A 22,573-nucleotide genomic window follows, 5' to 3' on the forward strand; every position below is an offset into this window, starting at 1 on the left:
TAATATATCCTTCGGAGATGAATCAAAGATTGAGGTAAAAGGCAAAGGTAACATTCTCATCCGTTTGAAGAATGGAAAACATGAATTTATCTCAAATGTTTTCTTTGTACCAAATATGAAGAGCAACATCCTAAGCTTAGGACAACTTTTGGCAAAAGGGTATGATATTCATCTAAAAGATGGTATGCTCATCTTGAAAGATCATATTGGTTACCTAATTGCTAAGGTGCCTATGTCAAAAAATAGAATGTTCTTACTTAATATTCAAAATGATGTCGTCAACTGTCTCAAAGCTTGTTACAAAGACATCACTAGCTTGGCTATGGCATCTTCGATTTGGACATCTGAATTTCGGAGGACTAGAACTGCTTTCAAAGAAGGAGATGGTGAGAGGACTATCTTACATCAGACATCCTGATCAAGTATGTGAAGCATGTCTACGTGGGAAGCAATTTAGAAGAGGTTTTCCAAAGGAGTCAAGTTCAAGAGCTCAAAAGCCTCTTGAACTTATACATACAGATGTTTGTGGTCCGATAAAGCCAAGTTCACTTTGTAAGAGTAATTATTTCATTCTTTTCATAGATGATTTTTCTCGGAAAACTTGGGTATACTTCTTGAAGCAAAAATCGGAAGCCTTCGGCATATTCAAGAAATTTAAAGCTACCATAGAAAAGGAGAGCGGTCTCGAGGTCAAAGCTATGCGTTCTGATCGAGGAGGAGAATTTACCTCAAAGGAGTTTCAAGAATTTTGTAAAGCCAACGGAATACGACGACCCTTGACAGTTCCAAGATCCCCTCAACAAAATGGAGTTGCGGAAAGAAAAAATCGAACCATCCTTGACATGGCAAGGAGCATTCTCAAAAGCAAGCGGCTACCAAAGGAACTTTGGGCAGAAGCGGTTGCATGTGCAGTATACTTATCCAACCGATCACCAATAAGGAGTGTGTGGGGCAAGACACCACAAGAAGCATGGAGCGGAAGGAAGCCTGGGATTTCTCATCTAAAAGTTTTTGGAAGTATAGCACACGTTCATGTGCCTGATCAATTAAGAAGCAAATTTGATGATAAAAGTAAGAAGATTATTTTTATTGGTTATGATACTAACTCAAAAGGGTATAAGCTATACAATCCAGATACTGGGAAGACAATCATCGGCCGAGATGTCATATTTAATGAAGAAGAAGAATGGAATTGGGAATCTCGAAATGAAGATTACAACTTTTTCCCGTGCTTTGAAGAAGAAGATGTGGAGCAACTAAGGGTGGAGCAACCAAGGGTAGAGCAAACAAGAGAGGAGCCTACTACTCCACTAGTAACACCAACATCAAGTACTCAAGAGAATTTATCTGCATCAACTTCAAGTGAAAGAGTACCACGCTTTAGAAGCTTACAGGAAATTTATGAGGTAACTGAAAATCAAGATAATCTTACTCTATTTTGTCTCTTTGCGGATTGCGAGCCTATAGATTTCCAAGAAGCTATAAAAAGCAAAAGGTGGAAAGATGCAATGGATGAAGAAATCAAGGCGATAGAGAAGAATGACACATGGGAGTTAACGACACTTTCTAAAGGACATAAGGCGATTGGTGTGAAGTGGGTGTACAAAATAAAGAAGAATGCCAAAGGAGAAGTTGAAAGATATAAAGTAAGATTGGTGGCAAAAGGCTACATTCAAAGATCTGGCATTGATTATGATGAGGTATTCGCTCCCGTTGCTCGATTAGAAACTATCAGACTAATCATTGCTTTAGCAGCTCAAAATAAGTGGAAAATACATCAAATGGATGTAAAATCTGCTTTTTTAAATGGAGTTCTTGAAGAAGAAGTCTATATTCAGCAACCATCAGGTTATGAAGTTAAAGGACAAGTAGACAGAGTTCTAAAATTGAAGAAGGCTCTCTACGGGCTAAAGCAAGCACCAAGGGCATGGAATAGCCGAATAGACAAGCACTTGCAAGAGAAAGGCTTCATCAAATGTCCTTATGAACATGCATTATACATTCAGAGTAAGGATAAAGATGTTTTGATTGTATGCCTATATGTTGATGACTTGATCTTCACAGGAAGCAATCCAAGTATGTTTGGAGAATTTAAAGAAGTGATGACTAAAGAGATTGAAATGACTGATATTGGGCTCATGACATACTATTTGGGCATTGAAGTGAACCAAAGGGAAGATGGAAGCTTCATCTCACAAGCAGGTTATGCAAGAGAGATATTAAAGAAATTCAGGATGGATAACAGTAAGTCTATAAATACCCCAATAGAATGTGGAGTCAAGCTATCAAAGCATGATAAAGAAGAAAAAGTTGATCCAACATTTTTTAAGAGTTTGGTTGGAAGTTTACGATACTTGACGTACACAAGGCCTGATATTCTTTATGCTGTTGGATTTGTTAGTCGCTACATGGAAGATCCAACTACTACCCACCTTAAGATCGCTAAGAGAATTTTGCGCTATATCAAAGGTATGATAGATTTTGGATTACTTTATTCAACATCTAACAACTTCAAACTTGAAGGATATAGTGACAGTGATTGGGGTGGAGATATAGATGATAGAAAGAGCACTTCAGGATTTGTGTTCTTTATGGGAGATACAGCTTTCACTTGGATGTCGAAAAAACAGCCTATTGTCACACTTTCTACTTGTGAAGCAGAGTATGTGGCTGTGACTTCATGTGTTTGTCATGTTGTTTCGCTCAGAAATTTATTGAATGAGTTAAGTTTACCACAAGAAGAGGCAACCAAGATTCGAGTTGATAACAAGTCTACAATAGCACTAGCAAAAAATCCAATCTTCCATGATAGAAGCAAGCACATTGATACGCGCTTTCACTATATCAGAGAATGTATTACAAGAAAAGAGGTGCAAGTGGAATACATAAAGTCTCAAGATCAAGTTGCTGATATTTTTACCAAGCCACTCAAATTTGAAGACTTCATCAAGATGCGATATTTGCTTGGAGTTACAAAATCAAGTTTAAGAGGGGGTGTTAAAAATTAAACTTGATTGTAGATGTTGATAAATTTTATGGAGATAGAATGGTGAGGTGGCAAGTCTTGACTAGAGATAGGATAGAGATAGAACTTGATGAATTGATAATTTTGATAAGAGTTCGTGGAGATAGAATTTAAATATATATATATATATATATATATATATATATATATATATATAATGATTATCTCATATTAGTGCTTATCCAATAAACTTATAAATATGTACTTCTTTTCATTGAATGAACAAGTTGAATTTTCTATTTTCTTCTACTCCTTTTCCACATATAGTTATTTCTCCTCTTCCACATTTTTCCTTCTATAATTCTTTTTTCTTCTCCCATAATTTCTGTTTCCAACACTTATGTCATTTAATAGACAAGATTGGAGTTTGATTCTCTAGCTTCAAATTCAGTATAATTCTTGCATACTCCTGAGGAGATTGTCCAACACGAACAATCAAACAATTTTGCACATGTGATTAATCCTACAAGCTAACTAAAAAATTACAATAAAAAACAATAATAAATAAAGTATACTTTTAAAAAGAAACATACATATAATGTCTACCTACTAAAAAGTATAAAATTAGAACAAAATGCTCCTTAGGGTCTTGGTTCTTATTCTTGGTAGATGTGAATGCCATGCAATTGGGCATGATGCCTTTTCTTCTACCTTTGAAGTTTCAAGCATACAAAGCTTGTGCCAGTTGATCTCCTTTTTGAAGTTTGGCATCCCCCTCACATCACAACATCCTTCCTCACAAGACAAACTCTTGGTAAAGTGGCAGTACTTCAAACCAAAACAAGGCAGTTTTCATTGACTTCCAGAATTCCATAAACCTAGATTCAACAGAGTCCATTGCAGCTCAAACACACTTAATTCAATTCCTTCTTGCCATCTTATTTCTCTCTTTATTTTGACAGTTTTGTCAAATGTACTCAAGAGCCTTGAGACATATGAAGGAAAAAACCTAGCAGCACTTTTCTGAATTGACTGCACAGGTTTGTGAAAATTTTCTCCAAAACATATATCAGTCAGATCTGGGAAGAGAAAATTTGCATTTTTGGATCATAGTTTATGGATGTGGATGCTCAAAGTCAATCACCTGCTCAATGGAAAGAGATTTGATGGAGATAGTCCACAAAAAGGTGAGATAAGACTTTGGAAGAGATTGCAGGAGTTTGATGAAACTGAAAAATCATTGATTTAGAAATTGACTGAGTTTATTTAACATGCTAATGAATGCCTGTTTCCTTGCCTTTTCTAATCTTAAACTTACTTTAGCAAGATTTGGAAAAACATTAAAAAAAAATTAACATTAGCTGAAATTGAGCAAGAGTTTGTATGATCAAGGGAACACACTTTCAAATTCAAATTATAATTTTAAAAAGTTAGAATAGTGGAGCTCAGGAAAAAGGGGCGGTGAGCCGTGTTAGAATTAGTCGATCCTTCTTTTTCAAATTTTATAGAATAAGAATTCTTTTAGTTAAAATTGTAATTGTTTTAAGAAGTAGGTAACTTTATCCATTTAAAACGGAAGTAAGAGAATTATATTCAACGAGCATGTCAAATTTCATTAATTATATATTCTTTTGCTAGAAAAGGACAAAGGACAATTTAAGTTCTATTGTCAACACCAAATAGATCATAGCAAAGACTGTGGATTTCTCCTTATACATATCAACTTTTTGTATAATAATTGTAAAACAATTCTAAATGCACCTTCTGCTTTGAAGAAGAAGAAGGAAATTGTAGCGGATTTTTTAAATCTTTAAAATTAATAAACTTTCAAGTGACAAGTTAGCATTCTATCTAATGGACTATAGAGTAAATATCAAAACATGTATTGTAATCGCTGTTTTAAATTTTTAAATCAATTTTATGCCTAAAATTTAAAAAGTATAATAATTTTACACTCACCCCAACTTTCTTTCATCACCGCCTTACAATAGTGGCGGATCTAGGGGGGAGCGGAGGTGTGCTTGAGCACCCCCTTGTTCTCAGAAAATTCTACCAGTATGCTACAGTCCAAGGGGCAGCGAGAAGGAAGATAAGCTCCAGCTCCCTTTTTTGAACACCCTCTTCCTTTTTTGTCTGGATCCATCACTGCCTTACAATGAGTTTAACGAAGTAAATCATGCGATGCCCAAGTGACATTTCTACTGGAGAAATTTTATTCCAAGGGATTATTTCTCTAGGAATTGATTCATTCTCATCTGATAATTTATCATGTAAATATCAATTCAGTTATATCCATGGAGAATAAATAGTTCAATCTTAATATGACAAAAAATAATTCATTCATCCTGAGTATCCTTTATTACGGACTCCATATCAAGATGAAGAAAGTAAATCATGATGACTGAGCAGCCTTGGTGGGAGAAAAATAGTTCAATCTTCATGTGGTAAAAATTGATTTGCACACCCTTAGCACCCCTCATCGCTGGCCCAATAGCAAAATAAAGAGAGTGAATAATGATGACCGAGTGATATCTTTAGGTGGAAGGAATTTTATTCCCCAAGGGATTGTTCTCTAAAAATTTGATCTCTATTCTCATGTGATAATCTATCATTCAAATACCAACTTAGTTATGGCCATGAGGATAATAATAGTTTAACCTTAATATATGAGGGTAGTAATAGTTTAGTCTTAATATGTGGTAAAAGATGAAATCGTCATCTTAGGAGCCCCTCCAATTAATTCAGTCTTAGTTGGAGCAAAAAGATGATATCACCCATTTTAAACGGCTAGTAGTTGACCCCACGATAAGATACAGACAAGTATATCTTAACGTGGCAAAAGGTGATTCGCTCGTCCCCAGTATCCCCGTCAATCTGTCCCTAGGTCAATACGGAGGAGGTAAATCACGAATGACTATTAGCCATTAGTACAAGTGGCCAAGGTATAGGGAAAGACTTGCTCAAACGTACTAAGTTTCAACACCAAGATCTCATATAGTAACACTCCCTATCTTAATCATTGCATCGTCGCGGGGGACAAGTAGTTCAATCTTAATAATATTATTGAGGAATGCATTTGGATCTAATTGACATAAATGATTATAATTAACTGTGAATGTGATTTGTCATCTTATATGGTATATGTATTTATTTTTTTCTATATCTGTAGGCCAATACTAGAAGTTCGTTAAAGCAGTGGATTTTTTTTTTAACCATTTTGACCTTCCATTTTAAATTAGAAATTTAAACTTGTCTTTCATAAATTTATATTTACCATCTCTTTTATTGTGTTTTCCTTCGTATTCGATATATCTGAAAGTTCGGCAAGTAATAAAATTGATAAAATAATAACTAAGTAAATTTTAAAAAAATAAAAATTAGATGTTAAAAAATAATGATAACATAAGTAAGTTACTAAAAATACAACGATAATAATTAATAAAAATAAATAATTAAAGAAAGGATAAAGCTTATTTTCATTTCTAAATTTAAACAATATCTATTTTTATAGAATAATTTTTTAGTTGGTATTAAGTAATCAATTTATACCAATTAACTTTGAAAAACATATACACAAAGTAAATCATCAATGTGCCGTATGGAGACAGAGTAGGAGCAGCACTTAGGGCATCTTCAATAGTTAAATTTTTTTATAAATTTTTTTATAGTTTTCAATATATCACATCAATATTAAAAAAATTTACTATTTTCTCCATAATTAAAAAACTTTCATACAACTTTTTTATAAGTTCTACATTACAAATCATATATCTTTATTTATATTTTTTCATTTAATATTTCTATATAATTTTTACTTAATATTTTAATTAATTCTCATCATTAATTTAATTTATTTTTAATTTTTAATTAATAAATTAATGAACTTATGATTTTTTAATTTAATTTAATTTATAATTTTTATTTAATATTTAATTAATTTATGAATTGAAATTTAATTATAATCATTTGTTTTTTTTAATTTATCAAATATATTTATTTTCAAATTGAAAATATATAATTTAAATATTAAATAAAATATTTAATGATTTTAAAAGATCAAATATGTAATAATATTTTTTCAATAATTAATGGCTCCATCCTAAAAAAAAAAAGACAGGTTTAAAAAAATTAATGGAGATATCTTAGACATTAAATTTAAGCATTTAACTCTTAAAATCTAATTAAAGAAAATAAATGATGACAAAGAGTGAATACGCTCGTCCTCAAAGCTCTAACCAATCTGACCTAGGATCAATACGGAAGAGAAATAGTAATTAGTACATCAGAAAAATATTTAATTTGATTTTATTAAAATTTAAATTTCAGACCGTATGATAATATCTCATGCTAGACCGTCCCAAACGACTAATTAAAACGGACAAAGATTCCAAGCAAACTTACCTTAACAAGGTTTTCCATATTTTGTTATTTGCATAATTTGCAGTTGCTGATGTAAGGGGCCGACAATGGTGGATTGGTGGTCGACTTTCGTTGACCTCTGCGTTTGACCTAGTAAGGGACTGGCACGTAACACCTTCCGTCGTCTTTCTATTGGTATTCTCCCTCTATCTCTATATAAACCACACCGCCGTGCGCCTCTGCTCCCCACTTCTGCTTCACTGCGTGGCCTCCGACGACACGCTTTCTGCTTGGTGCTCCACAGGCTCTCTCCTTTTCTGGACAACAGAAAGTCTGATCTTCGATTTGTTTTTTGGGACAAGAAAGATGAGTGAGGAGGATATGCGCTACCAGCAGCCTGGTTTCGCCCCCATGAACGTCTCGCTCGAGCTCGGCGACGGGCACCAGGCCATCAATGGCGGCAGCAAGACCTACGACGACGACGGGCGACCTAAGCGCACTGGTATCCAACTCGGAGGCTCCTCTATTGTTCTTGTTCTTCCCTCAAAATTGGATCTTTATTGATCTCAGGGACCTTGTGGACGGCGAGCGCGCACATCGTGACGGCGGTGATCGGCTCTGGAGTGCTGTCGCTGGCCTGGGCCATCGGGCAGCTCGGTTGGGTCGCCGGCCCCGTCGTCATGCTCCTCTTCTCCATCGTCACTTACTACACCTCGACTCTGCTCGCTGACTGCTACCGCTCCGGCGATGCCGCCGGGAAGCGCAACTACAACTACATGGACGCGGTTCAGTCCTACCTCGGTGAGTTCGCCCACCTCTTCCGGCGATCTCCGACGTCGCTAACCATTTTTCTCCTTGACTTATGCAACAGGTGGGTTTAAAGTCAAGGCCTGTGGCCTCATCCAGTACGCCAACCTCTTCGGCGTCGCCATCGGATACACCATCGCCGCGTCCATTAGCATGCTGTGAGTCGAGCGCCGAAATGACGACTTCTGGATGCAAATTTCTTCCTCGTTCGTTCCATGTTTTAATTTTTCATTGCTTCGGTTCCATTTCCATGAAACAGGGCCATCAGGAGGTCGAATTGCTTCCACGAGAAAGGCCACAAGAACCCATGCCACGCCTCCAGCACCCCTTACATGATCATCTTCGGCGTCGTGGAGATCTTCATGTCCCAAATCCCCGACTTCGATCAGATTTGGTGGCTCTCCATCGTCGCCGCCGTCATGTCCTTCACCTACTCCTCCACCGGTCTCGGCCTCGGCATCGCGCAAGTCGTCGGTACGCCACCAAAATCACAATCATTTCATGCGCGATCTCATCTCCTCTGTTTTAATTTGCTTTTCGAACAGAGAACGGGGGTTTCAAAGGGAGCCTCACCGGAGTCAGCGTCGGCGTTATCTCTCCTACCCAAAAGGTGTGGCGCAGCCTCCAGGCCTTCGGCGACATCGCCTTCGCCTACTCCTTCTCCCTCGTCCTCATTGAAATCCAGGACACCATCAAAGCGCCGCCGCCGTCGGAGGCGAAGGTGATGAAGAAGGCGTCGATGGTGAGCATCATCACGACGACGGTCTTCTACATGCTGTGCGGGTGCATGGGCTACGCGGCCTTCGGGGACGAGGCGCCGGGCAACCTACTCACCGGCTTCGGCTTCTACGACCCTTTCTGGCTCCTCGACGTCGCCAACGCCGCCATCGTCATCCACCTCGTCGGAGCCTACCAGGTCTTCTGCCAGCCTCTGTTCGCCTTCGTCGAGAATTGGGCGTCCGCCAAATGGCCCGAATCCGGGTTCGTCAAGCGAGAGATCTCGTTCCCGGTGACGCCTACGAAGCGGTACCGGCTGAGACTTTTCAGAATGGTCTGGCGGACGGCGTTCGTGGTGGTGACCACCGTGATCTCAATGCTGCTGCCGTTCTTCAACGACGTCGTGGGGCTGCTGGGCGCGCTCGGCTTCTGGCCGCTCACGGTGTACTTCCCGGTGGAGATGTACATAGTGCAGAAGAGGATCCCGAGGTGGAGCACGCAGTGGGTGTGCCTGCAATTGCTGAGCATGGCCTGCCTGGTGATCACCGTCGCAGCGACCGTCGGCTCCGTCGCCGGGATCGTGACCGACCTGCAGGTCTACCGACCATTTAAGACTAGCTATTAATTAGTTAATTAATTAACCAAAGACAAAAAAAAAAAAAAAAAAAAAAAGAGAGAGAGAGAGGGAATTTTTTATACCAGTGTTGTTCAGCGTTGAAAAATCTAAATTTAGATCGATATACCGGTGCTCAATTTTCGAATTTTCAGTAACAAAAATGCGAAATATATAAAATTCTCCGACACCAGAATCTAAAATTTAAATAAAAATTTAAAAAACTCATAATAAAAATTTAAAAAACTCATAATAAGCGTCGAGTTCGAGTGCCAAGTGTCCGGCATGTGCTAAGTCAGAATTTTATATGTATATGTGAATTTATTATAAAATTTCTTTACACGGATAATCCGGATTACATGCCACGTGTAAATTTTTTAAAAAAATATGGATAAAAAGTTGGTGCACTACTCTTAAACACTTAGAAAATGGCACGTGGAAAGGCCAATTAAATGTAGGACACGTGTTAGACAGTATGTTAGTCAAATTAACGTGGAAGGTAAAATGCTTTCCGTTGGGAATAGCTTAAGGATTAGACGATTAGTCATTTAGTCTAGTGATCCACCAATTAGTGTAGCCTAAACTAAAGCTAATTTTTATCTTTTTGTTCATTAACCGGCCAAACTGTTACAGATAATATAATTCAAATAATAAATTTATTTGACGTACCAAGATGACAAGGATACGAATTCAAATTGATTTATCTTAACTGTTAAATTATACTTATCAGACTTATTATCAACAATATAATTTATCAAATTAACAGTTATTATATTCTGATTACAAGAGTCCATCTCTGGTTCAATCCTATTTAATTTCATAAAATTGACAACGTTGGTCTTCAAAGTGAGTTTTGCATTTGAAGACGAAAGAGAAAGATGTTAGATCTGTCATAATATGAACATTGAGTTTGTTCAGAGAGCGATAAAACTCAATCAATAATGTATCTTTAATTTCGTAAATTACCATGAGAAACTTTAGGCGGATAAACTTGCAGAAGGCCAGAAGTCAATATTGTTAATAATATTTACAGCAGGGAAAAAAAAAAAATAAGAGAAGAGTAGGAAGGAGAGATTCTGCAGCCTAATTAATTGAAAGCCAGTGGCGCCTCGCTCTCGCGCGAGTTCCGAGACGAATCATCACCGCCGTCGACCGGCGAGACTTTGTTATTGGGGACGGGAGCGACGGCGGCGGCTCGCAGCGGCGGCCTTTCGACGTCGCCAATCTTGGTGCACCGGTAGGTGCAGGTGGCGAGCCAGAAGAGCCAGGGGATGGCGACGAGGGACATGCCGGCGACGGGGAACCACGCCGTGTCGGGTGACTCCGGCTGCGCGATGTAGAACACGAGCAGGGCGCCGCCGGCGAGCAGCGCCAGGAAAAGGGAGCAGGACACGAACCACACGCAGCGGCGGCGGGCTGTTCCTCCCTCTTCCGGCGGCGGCTGCATCGATCGAGGTTGGCTTCTCGATGATTTGCACGCACGGCTCGATCAGATCACATGATTTGCATGCACGGCACTGGTTCACAATTATGATCGATCAATTGGTAATGGTGATCATGGCCGGAGGAAGAAAGGGATGACAGGGTGTTATTGGGGTAATTAATGGAGGTCAAAAGAAGTGGTGTTCCTGTTCGAGTGGAGGTATTATTTTGATGGTTATTACGTAAAGAGAACGAGAGAAAGAGATAAAAGGGCGGGACACAATCGCGCTATTAGCGTGCATGATACAAAAGATTCACCAATATAATCTTCCATATGTGGAATTAATACAAAAGTTTGAAAATTTTGAAGCATACAATGAGAAAAATATTACAAATGGATGTCATTATATATATATATCAGGTTTCCTAGAATTTAACTTAAAGAATAAAATGTATATTATTTCACAAATTGGAAAAAGAAAATGTATATATAAAACGATGTGTAACTATGCAAAGGCCATCAGGAGTATTTTATGCCTCGACATACTTTAGAGGTATTCCTTCATATCTTACACTATTCTCATCAGCATGCTTAGGCTGTCGCAGAGATAGGGATCGTGACAAAACTGCACAGCAAAATACGTACATTTGAGTTCTTCAATCAGAATGGTAAGGTGTAATATTTTCTAAAAAGAAAACAATGTGTATATACCAAATGAACCATCATCAGTCATGTCCTTTGTCTGGTGAAGCAGAAATGTGCCAGAAAGAATTGTCACAAAACCACACATCTCCGTGACAATTCGTGTGGGGTTTTGTCGATCCCAATCCTGCAATAGAAGTATATATATGAAGAAATTCATTAGACCATATATATAAAAGCCAAATGAAAGCTACATATGCTGATATGTAGAATATTAATCAGCAAGAAAGGTAACAATTTTTTTTTTAATTTTCAATAGTACCGGTGGCATACAAATTACATACATCATAATTTCTACCTTATGAAAGGGTTTCCTAGTGATATTTATTTTTTTACTAGTGATGCATTAAGTATTTGAATTATCAACACTAGGAATTAGCTCTTGTCACATATCCCGAGGAAAAGTCGGATTTAAATCATATTGATTCTATTGTACGCAATCTTACCATGCATTACAAGAGGTTATTTTCAAGACTCGAACTCATGACCAGAGCCACATAACAATCATTTTACCATTACGTCAAAACTCTCCTTTATTGTATCATATCATATATTTCTTAAATTTAATGTCCTAATTTATATACCATATATTAACACATCAATCAATAAGTGGAGCAATGAACTTTATTGATATTTAGCTTGAACAAACCATCAAATGTGTAGCTTTTGCCATTATATGCCCCACAAACTTGCCCGGCTTAAATATAAGTTTAACATTGTATTTATTATGTTACTGAATACTAAATCTCTCCTAACAATCCGGATATACAAAACATCATCAAGAGTAAATCTTCCATGATAAGAATTGTAGAAAGTATCATGAGGTACTGTTAGTCTAAAATGCTACATCCTGAGTTTTTCCATTTGCTGCTAATTCAATAGAAGGAAGACAAGAAACAAAGGGGTGTTGAATAAATGGAGATCTTGTAAAGGAGTATATAAAAGAAGAAAAGTGAACATATGAGAGTGTGCATCGTTTTCTTAAAATAAGATGTAGAAAAATCTAAAACACAGTAAAATATCAACGGAAAGTACATTGAAGAAATGAAGCAGAATCAGAAAATTAGCACAGAATTTTGCATTATCACACCCACTATTAATTGTTTCAATGAGAATACAAAGGAGGCGTAAAACCCTACCTTGAACATGATTACGCTAGCCAAAATGGTCAATGACGTAAACATTACATAGTAAATTGGTGATACAACAGCAGTATTGAAAGTGTCAAGTGCCTACAATATAAAGGAAAAAAATAGTTAACAATAGTAAGTCTAGCAATATCGAAAGTATCAACTGCCTACAATACAAAAAAAAAGGTTGATGATTCAGAATGTATAGTGAAAACATACCCAACTATGTAAAAAGCCAGTTTATGTAGTGGATCATTTATTATTCAACATTGATATTTTGATATGGAACCTATAGATACATTATGTTAACGAACAAAATTAGGGATTTAAATTTATCATCCCCCTATGTAAACAAAATATGTACTTGAGACAATACTTTCATCATAACATCTTACTAAATCAATGCAATAAGCAAATTCTGCAGCAGATAACTCAAGCCCTAAGCGCTAAAGGCCATGTGTTCTAGTACAGTAATAGTAAGCATAACAAGACATGAATCATGTTGTTCAAGTTCAAGAATTACTAACATAATAGTGTGCAATAAACTAATAATGTAGCCAAGCAATTATTCTGGGACAAATTAGAGAGCATGGACTTTGGTTCAATCTCAAAAAAGTTAACAATTATGCAGCAGATAAAAACACAACACAGAAATCTAAATCAAAATTTTTCATGAGAAGTCCCCAAGAAATTGCAAGTAAATGACAAAAATACAGTATCAATTTTATGGGTCATAACATTGAACAATCTCAGGGATCAGATGGCTACCATAGATATCGATCAGCTGGCTAAACAATTCATACGATGTTTTTATTTTGTGTATTCTGATAGGGTGCTCCACAATTTTCAAGTAAAAAAAGGATGGATAAGCTTCAGTTCGTCAACCGATAGCACATAACAGTTATGTATAACTTCAGAGTTTTTATGTATAACACTTTCTAGCAAACCTATTTCAGTCTCCTAAACTAGATGACTGTTAGTGCTTTGTCAGTTATGTTTTCAGTTGTCACTAATGTCTCTCTTATAGAAATGGATAATAGGAATAGCTGTGTAAATACAAGGAGATAAAACTCCAAGAAGAACAAGGAGAGAGATAAAAGAATGGAATCATATATGATTTGTCCAATTTACTAGTATTCCAATGAACTGAACTATTTCATCTTACTAAGTTGAATAATCAAGAACCTATAAATAGATTCGTTATGACCAGAAGCTAAAAATTATGGTCTTAGAACTTGGAGAACATTTACAGTTAACACCTGAAAAAAATATGATCAAAAGGTAGTGCTAAGAAAATTAGCGAAAGATGATCGGACAAGAAGATACTGCAATGAGGGCATATGCACCAGTAGAACTTATGGTGCTAGATAAATTCTTTAGTTATTGCTAGGCTTTTTCTTCAAGCAAACAAAAGAAGAATATCATTGTCTATAACTACTTGTATGCTACGTTGAATCTATGAAAATCCTTGAGATTCAAGAATTAGGTCAGATAACCTTAAGCGCAGTAAGATTTATGATTAGGCATGCCCAATACATAAAAATCACACAGAGGTGCACACACATGTATATTTAACATGAAACAACCAGCACACTACCTTGTTTAGATAGTTGATTTGTGTAACCACGCAAATAAGAACGATAATGGTAAATGCCCAAGTTTGTGGATATATCAATTGATTCATTCCAGAAAATGTCAATTTCAGCGCAATCCCAAGGGCCTTGACACTCATGACCTGTCCAGTCAAATGTGTTTACACAAACATCATAAAACTCAACAAAAACATGAAGAATGAGTGAATAAGAAATCCTGTATGGGGTAAGTGGATACCGATAGAGAACCAACCAACGAACAAACACCAAGATAGAACATTATATTTGTCTGCCCATACTTGGGGATATAGCAGAATATAAGCACTAAAGAGGCTGAAATCACAATAGTTGCATAGCAGAGAAAAACTGCAGGACATGTAAATAAATCTTAGTAACTCTTTAAGTAGTTTGACCAGCAAATTCAAATGGAACACCAAGGAGCATCATAGCCAATAAATAACTAGGTAAAATAAGTGTGAATTAAAGTAATATTGCTTTGCCGCCAACAGTATATAAACAGCCAAAGACCTGGTTCGGTAGCAAGATCCCATACTTCTTTCACTGACTCGATATCCCTTTCCTGTGGAGCATGAAGAACTATCATTGTTGATCCCACAACACAAAGCGCACAGCCAAGAATACCGAAAACATGCAGCTTTTCCTGCAGTATAATGTGAGCCAGCACAGCACTGAAAGATAGAATGATGATTTTAGCATGTGAATATTTTGTATAATGTATGAATTGTGAGCCAGTTAGCTACCTGATTATAATGCTAAGTGCCCCAAGTGGAGTTACAAGAATTGCGGGAGCAAATGCATAAGCAGCAAAATTGGCAACTTCCCCAACAATCACTGATCATCAAGTCACTAATGTTAGAGTTCATTAGCACTGAAAGAAAGTGGAAGAGTACCAAAATCATTCAAGGCAACAGATGACCCGTGCAATAAAAGAAATAAATCTGGCTAATAAATATGAAGCATACCATCAAACTGATGAACAAGAAAGAAAAATCCTTAAAACAATTTGATAAACAAATTTCTCATTCTTACAAATTTATAAGCAATGTCATCATCATTTGACATTCAATAGTCTGTGCAGTACAAACAGAATACCACCTCCATTGACTAAACAAAATAATAATAATAATAATAATAATAAAAGAGGTTAGGGTGACATACTGGTCCTTGATTTGAATGTGAATTTTCTATATCCATATCACCAGTCTAGCATGTCTTGTTTCCCATCAGTTGACCAGTAGGAAATTTAATACACTCAAGCGCAATTAAGCATTAATTAATTACAAGAGAGTACGATCTCCTGATAACTACACATATACTCGTGGTCATGGCATTTACTAGAAAAGGACTATGCTAATGCAACATAACAATGAAAAGAATAAAGTAATCTTACTAGTAATCATGCCTGCCCACCAAAGTGGCTCATATAAGTAAGAATAACCTCCAAAACCTGTAATCAAATGAAACTTGTCTGAGTTCATGAGTGGATCAAGAACAACATATCAAAGCAAGTGTTTAGATTAGTATATTACTAAAGAGCAAATATCATGAAAGGTAAAGAGAAAATAAAATAAACTATTTAATTAAAGGGAAGCCTGGTGCACGAAGCTCCCGCCATGCAAGGTCCAGGGAATGAGCCATTGTACACAACCTTACCTTGCTTTTTGCAAGAAGTTGTTTCCAGGATTCAAACCCGTGACCTTTTGGTCACAAAACAACAACTTTACCGTTGCGCCAAGGCTCTCCTTTAAAATAAACTATTTAATTGAACTCCAAAAATAAAATAACGGTCGTCTACATGTTGATCATAAAAAATACAGAGCTGAGTCCTAGCATGACCCATGAGCATTTTTATAAGAAACTCCCCTCTTCCTAATCAATCAAAAAGTCATTAATCCAGGCAAGATTTTATCATCCCTTAAACAGAAGAACCAAAACCGATGTCCTAATGCTTAGTGAACAGATTAATCTTGTGACTTCCCACATCTCAAGATAACACGATACATAATTTAATATCATAAGTTGGATGATTTAATAATGTAATATGATTCTGTCCTCCATTCAATCATATAAAATAATAATAATAATAATATCACAAGTTCCGCAATTTAAGAAGGTAATATGATTCTATCATCCATGCAATCTAATCGGTTTTACTTAAAATGAATAATACTCACACTATATAATGTGGTTCTATAGGCTTTGTGAGTTTAGAGTTAGTGAAATATATAGTACAGTGATAAAAAATATATATATAGTGCAAGAATTTACGAAATCATAGGAAATTTTTGTCACAGCTTCCTTCTTAAAAATTGAACTTTCTCATTTCATCAATTTCATTCAAAACAATACATAATCTTACTATTTTATTAAAAATCTCCCCCCTTTGGTGAAGCCTAAAATGCATTTACGTTAATGTCCTTTTTTCTATTTACACTAAAAATAATTCCAAGTTTTATTAGTAATTCCACAAGCGAAACAATCAGTGATCTAAAGTTCAAGACTCAGCTACAGCGTATTATTATGAATTTTTCCTATCATTAATTTTCTCTGGTTGTTTTATATAAAAAAATATAGTTCTCTTTAGTCTCATATCTTAGAATTGACAACACTATGATCAAAGAAACTTCTATAAATATTTTAGGCCGACGATGTTAAAAAATATATTTTTCTTAGTTTTTTTTACTAAGACAAGTATAATATTAAATTAAAATAATTTTTTGCATAGGGAAGCCTGTTACAGTAGTTTGTTATTGGGATTCTCTAGCGTCACTATTGCATGGGTCTAACGAATATTACCCAAATAATTAATTCTTGGTTTATAAGGGTGACACTAGAAAATCCAAACAATTCGGATTTCCAAAGACCCAAATAATTTATATATTATTATATTACATACGCAACGCGTGTGCACGATCACACTAGTGAGTATAGAGTTACACACATCTAGAATGATCAAAAAGATTTATTTATTTTTAAAAAATCTACCTAATCGAAACAGCAAGCACTGCCCATAAGCCAATTTTCCTATGCAAATGTAAAAATTGATTCCTTTTGTCACATGTGTTAGCTTCTATTGAAATATTCAATAATTTTTATTATACCATGTTTTTAGAGGAATTTAGAAAATTATAATAAGTGTTTTTCTTTTATTTTTTGAAAAAAAATGTTATTTTATAAAAAAAAGTCATGTAATCAATTTATAATGGGATTAGGATTGCATGTATTGAATTATGATTTTGAGAGTTAATACAATTTTAATTTACAACATAGTATCAGGGCCAAATTCCTTTTCCCTAAACTTGAAATTCAGGTCGCATCATATCTCACCCCAAAACCCGAAACTATACCTTTTCCCTAAACCCTATACCATGACCTCCACTACATCTACAAGAACCGAATCTACTATGCCTCAAAGTTTATTATTTGAAAATGTATTTAATTTTACAAAGAATAAGTCATATTATCTATTTATCGATCTATAAAATAGTTAGGATCTCATGTATTGAATTATGTTTTTGAGAGTTAATACGATTTTAATTTACAACAGTTTTCTCTTGACGCTATAACTACCTCCATTCTATCATATTTAACGTTCATCTATGCTTGTGCCTCATCAAACCATCCTGTTGCCTTACATCTTGTAATTATTTCTAGAATGTTCCTGAGAGGCTTGACGATAGAAGATTCAGCATATCTTGACCATGCGCCATTACCAGTGATTAGCCATTGACAAACTAATTTCCCTTTCCACGTCATTTAAAATGCCTCCCATTCCAAACTGGAAGGTCAAGATCAATAATTAGTTCAACTGAGTTTATTCATTATATAATTAACTAGGACTTCATACTATTAACACGTCACTCATTTTGCAATTGTTTGCTGCAGATATAGCTGACACATGTTGGACATGTGTTTTTAATATGAAACTATGTTTATAATCTTACAAATTCAACAATCCCCTTTTACTATGTGGAATTATGATTACAATTTTCTCACGTCCGATTCTCGATCCATTAGGTCTGTTTTCCATCCGACCTACTAGGTCTTCCTGTTTGATGTCAGGTCCTCATGATCCGAATATAGGAACCCTCATTTTCAAGGTCTCATGCCAATGGAGATATCTTTTCTCTTATAAACTCATGATATTTCCCATGTATTTTCAATATGGAACTATGTTTTACAACCTTACAACCCCAACAACACATTCCACATCATTTTCTAAAAGGTCAACTTGGGGTCTGCTAAAATTTTCTATTACTCCACCGATCATGATGCAAAGTCTGTTTCCAACTGTTGAGTTATCACTGTCATTTACTGGGATTTCTTCTCGGGGCAATGCCTGACAGTGCCCGGATGTGCATCCGTCAAGTGAAATCCACTCGGTTGTTCCACCTAACTTGCAATTGGGATCAAATTATGATTAGCAAGCTCGAATTACCCTACAAAAATTTTTTTGCGGCAATACTGTTTCACTGATCGAGAACGATTTGAACTTAATTCGAGAACTAGATAAACAAGGAAGCATTGAGTATTTTAAAATAGGAATATCAAAAGCCCCACAGAAAGAGGAACTCGAGCAAATCAGCAAGAACTGTGCACTCAGGTTAGAAGCACGCCATGGAAATGCCAAAAACAGAACGCAAGGACTCACCTGCCCTATCCCCGGCCGCGCCGGCCTTCTTCAGACCCTTCTTCTTGACGATAAAGCTAGCCCCGATGAAGGCGCTAGAGGAGAGGGCGAGAGCCAAGCCCTTGATATTGTCGTCGGACATGCCTCTATAAGCCGCGGCCACCAAGCTCCCGCCTGCTACCGCATCGGGCGGCGGCGCCATTGTTCCGGTTCCTCCTATGCCCCTCCCTCCACCGCAACGGCCGCCGCCGCTCGTCTCCGCGGTTCTTGGAACCTCAGCGGCACCAAGCCGATTGGATCCAAGAGGAGATTATTCGGCGCCGCACAAGCAGTGAAACGCAGCCAATGCTGCGGGATCGAGATCAAGGAAGGGATAAGCTCCTAAGTCCTGAGGCGGAGGTTGGCAGAATGAGGCAGTAAAAGCGCGTCGTTGAGACGTTGATGCCGTCGGATTCAACGCACCTCGGTCGGTGACATCAGCTCACTTCCCTTCCCGTCCCGACCCTTTTTGGCCTTTCCAAGCGATGTATCCGCACCAAGAGGTTTCCGTGTTACTTCGTAGGAAATTTGAAAAGTACTCTAATTTACCGTATTAGTATCAAATAAATTTAATAAAACGTGTATAAAACTAGATCGGAATGTTTAACCTACTCCATAAATCGGCCTGTGATTAGATTTTTTGTTTTTACTACATATCAGTAGAATTCAAAACTATAGGAACACATTTATTTATAATTAATTTATATTTAAAAAATAATACAAAATTAGATGGGATTAATTAACTTACAATCTAAATTTTCATTAAAATAAACTATTTTAAATATTAAAATATTAATATTCTACTTAAAATTTGAAAGGGGTAAAAGTAGGAAATAATTTTTAAAAATTATTATTTTTACCATGTGAGATGGTGTGCAGATACAATAATTGTAGGTAATTGTTTAATAACATTCATATCGTTGAGTTTTTTCGAATGGTGCAGTGATTAATTGGCCTTCAGAGCTATTGATCTGGTGGAAAGGCCAGACCTGCTCAATAGAAGAGTCAATGATACGATGATGGTCAAAATTAAGATGGTCAATATCCCAATACTCATCATCCAATTGGAAGTAAGAGAACTTGATCGGATATCAATACAGCTCGGCTCCAGACCAAGCTTCCGACGCTCAGAAGATCAAGTATCAATGAATCCAGATGTCGAACAACCAATCCACTCGGACTTGCCTGAAATCTCAGAACCAGCAGAGTGGAGTCACAGCCGAGCGAACAATGGAAGGATGACCGAGCGGTTCTCCCGCTCGGCCCAAGGGCAAGGTCGCCCGGATGAATGAGGGTAGGCCGAGCGGCTCTCCCGCTCAGCCAGAGGACAAGATCGCCCAGATGGTCAATGGTTGGTCGAGAGGCTTTTCCGCTCAACCTGTAACAGACAAAAGGAGGATCAGAGAATATCCTTCTGGGAACCCGTGTCGCCGACAGATGGCATGGTCAGGCAGAAGATCGTACGACAAAAGTTTCCGCTGTCTTATCAGAGATATGCTCGGGTCGTTAAGATATGGTGTCAGTGACACTTTTCTGGCACGTCTTTTCAGGGTATGTTTTGAGGAGCGTGCACACCTCAGGAAGCGTGCACGCGCTCCCCGGGAGTTATATATAAAGACCCCTAAGCTTTGATAGATGTATGCTACCTACAGTTACCTGCCACTTTGCTGCCTCGTTTTTTCTACATCGCCGGTGGTTGACTTGAGCGTCAGAGGACCGTCGTCGGGGAACCCCTCCCTGACTTGGCACCGACGCTGCTGTGGTTGCAGGTTTCACTGACGAGAAGTCCACCAACGGTCAATAGGAGTACCACGTCCCCAGCATTCATCGCTTCGACTCTCAGATAGGATCAACTATGATCAACAATAAAACCGTCTGAGGGACGGTCATTCCAAGACTAGTCAACGAGGTTAGCTAAATTTTTAAATAATTAGTTGATTATAAATTAACCCCAGGGCTAATCTCATAAGAAACTTAAATCTACAACCAATAAATAATTCACATGATGCATAACCTGCCGATGCATCTATTAAATTTATTGAACTGTGTTTTATTTCGAACAACAAACACAATAAAACTGGAAGACATAATGTATTTTTTCAGCAAGCAATTCTGAAATCCTCAATAGCCCCTGTGATTACATCATCACGTATCTCATCACACCTGTATTTCCAACTTCTCAAGCTCTACAGGAAGAGAAATGAGCAAGCAAAGTTCTACACCACTAGCATATAATTGCCATTTTGTGTTATCTTCTCGTCTTTGATGAGATAACCGTAGTAGTAAACTTCCTGAATCTAACACAGGATTCACTCAACGAATTCTTTTGACGTCTCCTTGGATTTGCTCTTCTTTGTGAAGAAGAAAGCATAGCAGCCGCTCATCATTTTCCTGCAAACTCAAAATAATACGTTAAAGCTCAGTGATTATATGTTAATGAGAGTAAGAACAGCATATCTTGATATGTTTGTCTGAAGAATTTACCTTCTACTGCTTCTACTTGTGCTTCTGCTACTTGTTTCATAGCTGCTTTTGCTGTTGCTTTTCTCCTGGTCACCAAACTCATTTTCCTCTGACTTTGGCGACACTTTTGCCGAAGAATTAGACCTTGACCTCTTCATCTTCCCTCCTCCCAAAACTGGCACAAACGTTTTGAGGAACAACCCATTCATGGTATCATTTCTCGGAAGCCTTCTTGTTCCCTTGCTTTTATTTGTGGCCTTGTCTGCCTTATTATTGGTCCCTTCCTGTCTCCTTTGTGCAGCTTCCTCCACCTTCTTCACTAGCCGGGGAGTCTCCACCATGTCTCTAAATGATAGTTCATAAGCAGACTCCGGCATGCCTCTCACCAAATCCATCATCTCCTGCCTGTACCTGGCAATCTCCTGAGCTCGCAAAGTCGAATAGTACTGCATCGGAGTGCTGCCGGCTGATGAAAAGCCTTTGTTCTTCCACAACAGATTCGAGGAAGTGCTGAAATCATCCTTGTGCTCGCCCTTTCCTTGTTTATAATAACCGTAATCGAGCGATGCTCTTCGAATCAATGTGACAATCTTGTGATCGTCTTCTCTGCCGGACTCAAAGGCATCCTTTGTCGCACTTTGATAATCTTCAACTCTTGGATTTGCAAAACTAAACTGGTTTTGGTTGGAAACGTCTATCATGGTGGAGAGATGGATGAAATGGCAGGGGGAGAATTGGGGAGAGTGGAAATGGCCAAGACAATACAAGTGCTTCTAATTTCAACACGCGGAGGTCTGGCTTTAATGGAGTCATTGGCTGTCCATCTCCTTCTCTCTGACGTGTACTTCGCGTTTGTGATTTGGTGAGCTAGGTGGATGGGTAAAGTCATGGTTTCTAGATGGTGTTAACGTAAGTGTAGTTTTAACAATAGTGATGCATGGTTAAATACAGCTCATCAACGTGTAGTTGTTCTTAATTTTAATCGAAATTAATTGTTTTTAATTTCTCACAAAAACTGTCTTATAAATACTGGGAATTTGCGGTTACCAAGTCTGCCCGCAACATGTTTGTTGATTCAAACTTGATTCAACTCTGACAACAAAATATAAATA

At 37.3% G+C, this 22,573-nt stretch overlaps 4 protein-coding genes across 4 annotated transcripts; 1 reads left to right on the forward strand and 3 right to left on the reverse strand.

Moving 5' to 3' along the window:
* The first annotated feature begins 7,402 nt into the window (after positions 1-7,402).
* Positions 7,403-9,509, forward strand: LOC122024346 (amino acid permease 3-like). The gene is made up of 5 exons (XM_042582960.1): positions 7,403-7,826; positions 7,895-8,125; positions 8,196-8,289; positions 8,391-8,605; positions 8,677-9,509. Exons 1-5 carry the CDS (start codon positions 7,691-7,693, stop codon positions 9,471-9,473), a joined length of 1,473 nt encoding a protein of 490 aa, XP_042438894.1. The 5' UTR covers positions 7,403-7,690; the 3' UTR covers positions 9,474-9,509.
* A 1,039-nt stretch (positions 9,510-10,548) lies between these two features.
* LOC122022803 lies at positions 10,549-10,908 on the reverse strand. The gene has a single exon (XM_042580919.1). It carries the CDS (start codon positions 10,906-10,908, stop codon positions 10,549-10,551), a length of 360 nt encoding a protein of 119 aa, XP_042436853.1.
* Positions 10,909-11,184: 276 nt separating this feature from the next.
* LOC122024134 (probable magnesium transporter NIPA4) lies at positions 11,185-19,488 on the reverse strand. Its single transcript, XM_042582690.1, has 9 exons — positions 18,981-19,488; positions 15,720-15,776; positions 15,070-15,160; positions 14,837-14,997; positions 14,547-14,674; positions 14,314-14,451; positions 12,726-12,818; positions 11,596-11,713; positions 11,185-11,509 (listed from the first exon to the last, which is right to left on the reverse strand). Exons 1-9 carry the CDS (start codon positions 19,159-19,161, stop codon positions 11,415-11,417), a joined length of 1,062 nt encoding a protein of 353 aa, XP_042438624.1. The 5' UTR covers positions 19,162-19,488; the 3' UTR covers positions 11,185-11,414.
* Positions 19,489-20,988: 1,500 nt separating this feature from the next.
* Positions 20,989-22,230, reverse strand: LOC122024152. Its single transcript, XM_042582706.1, has 2 exons — positions 21,483-22,230; positions 20,989-21,389 (listed from the first exon to the last, which is right to left on the reverse strand). The coding sequence occupies exons 1-2, from the start codon at positions 22,160-22,162 to the stop codon at positions 21,308-21,310; spliced, it is 762 nt and encodes a 253-aa protein (XP_042438640.1). The 5' UTR covers positions 22,163-22,230; the 3' UTR covers positions 20,989-21,307.
* Positions 22,231-22,573: the final 343 nt, after the last annotated feature.

The sequence above is a fragment of the Zingiber officinale genome, chromosome 9B (assembly GCF_018446385.1).
Source record: "Zingiber officinale cultivar Zhangliang chromosome 9B, Zo_v1.1, whole genome shotgun sequence".
Lineage (NCBI taxonomy): Eukaryota > Viridiplantae > Streptophyta > Magnoliopsida > Zingiberales > Zingiberaceae > Zingiber > Zingiber officinale.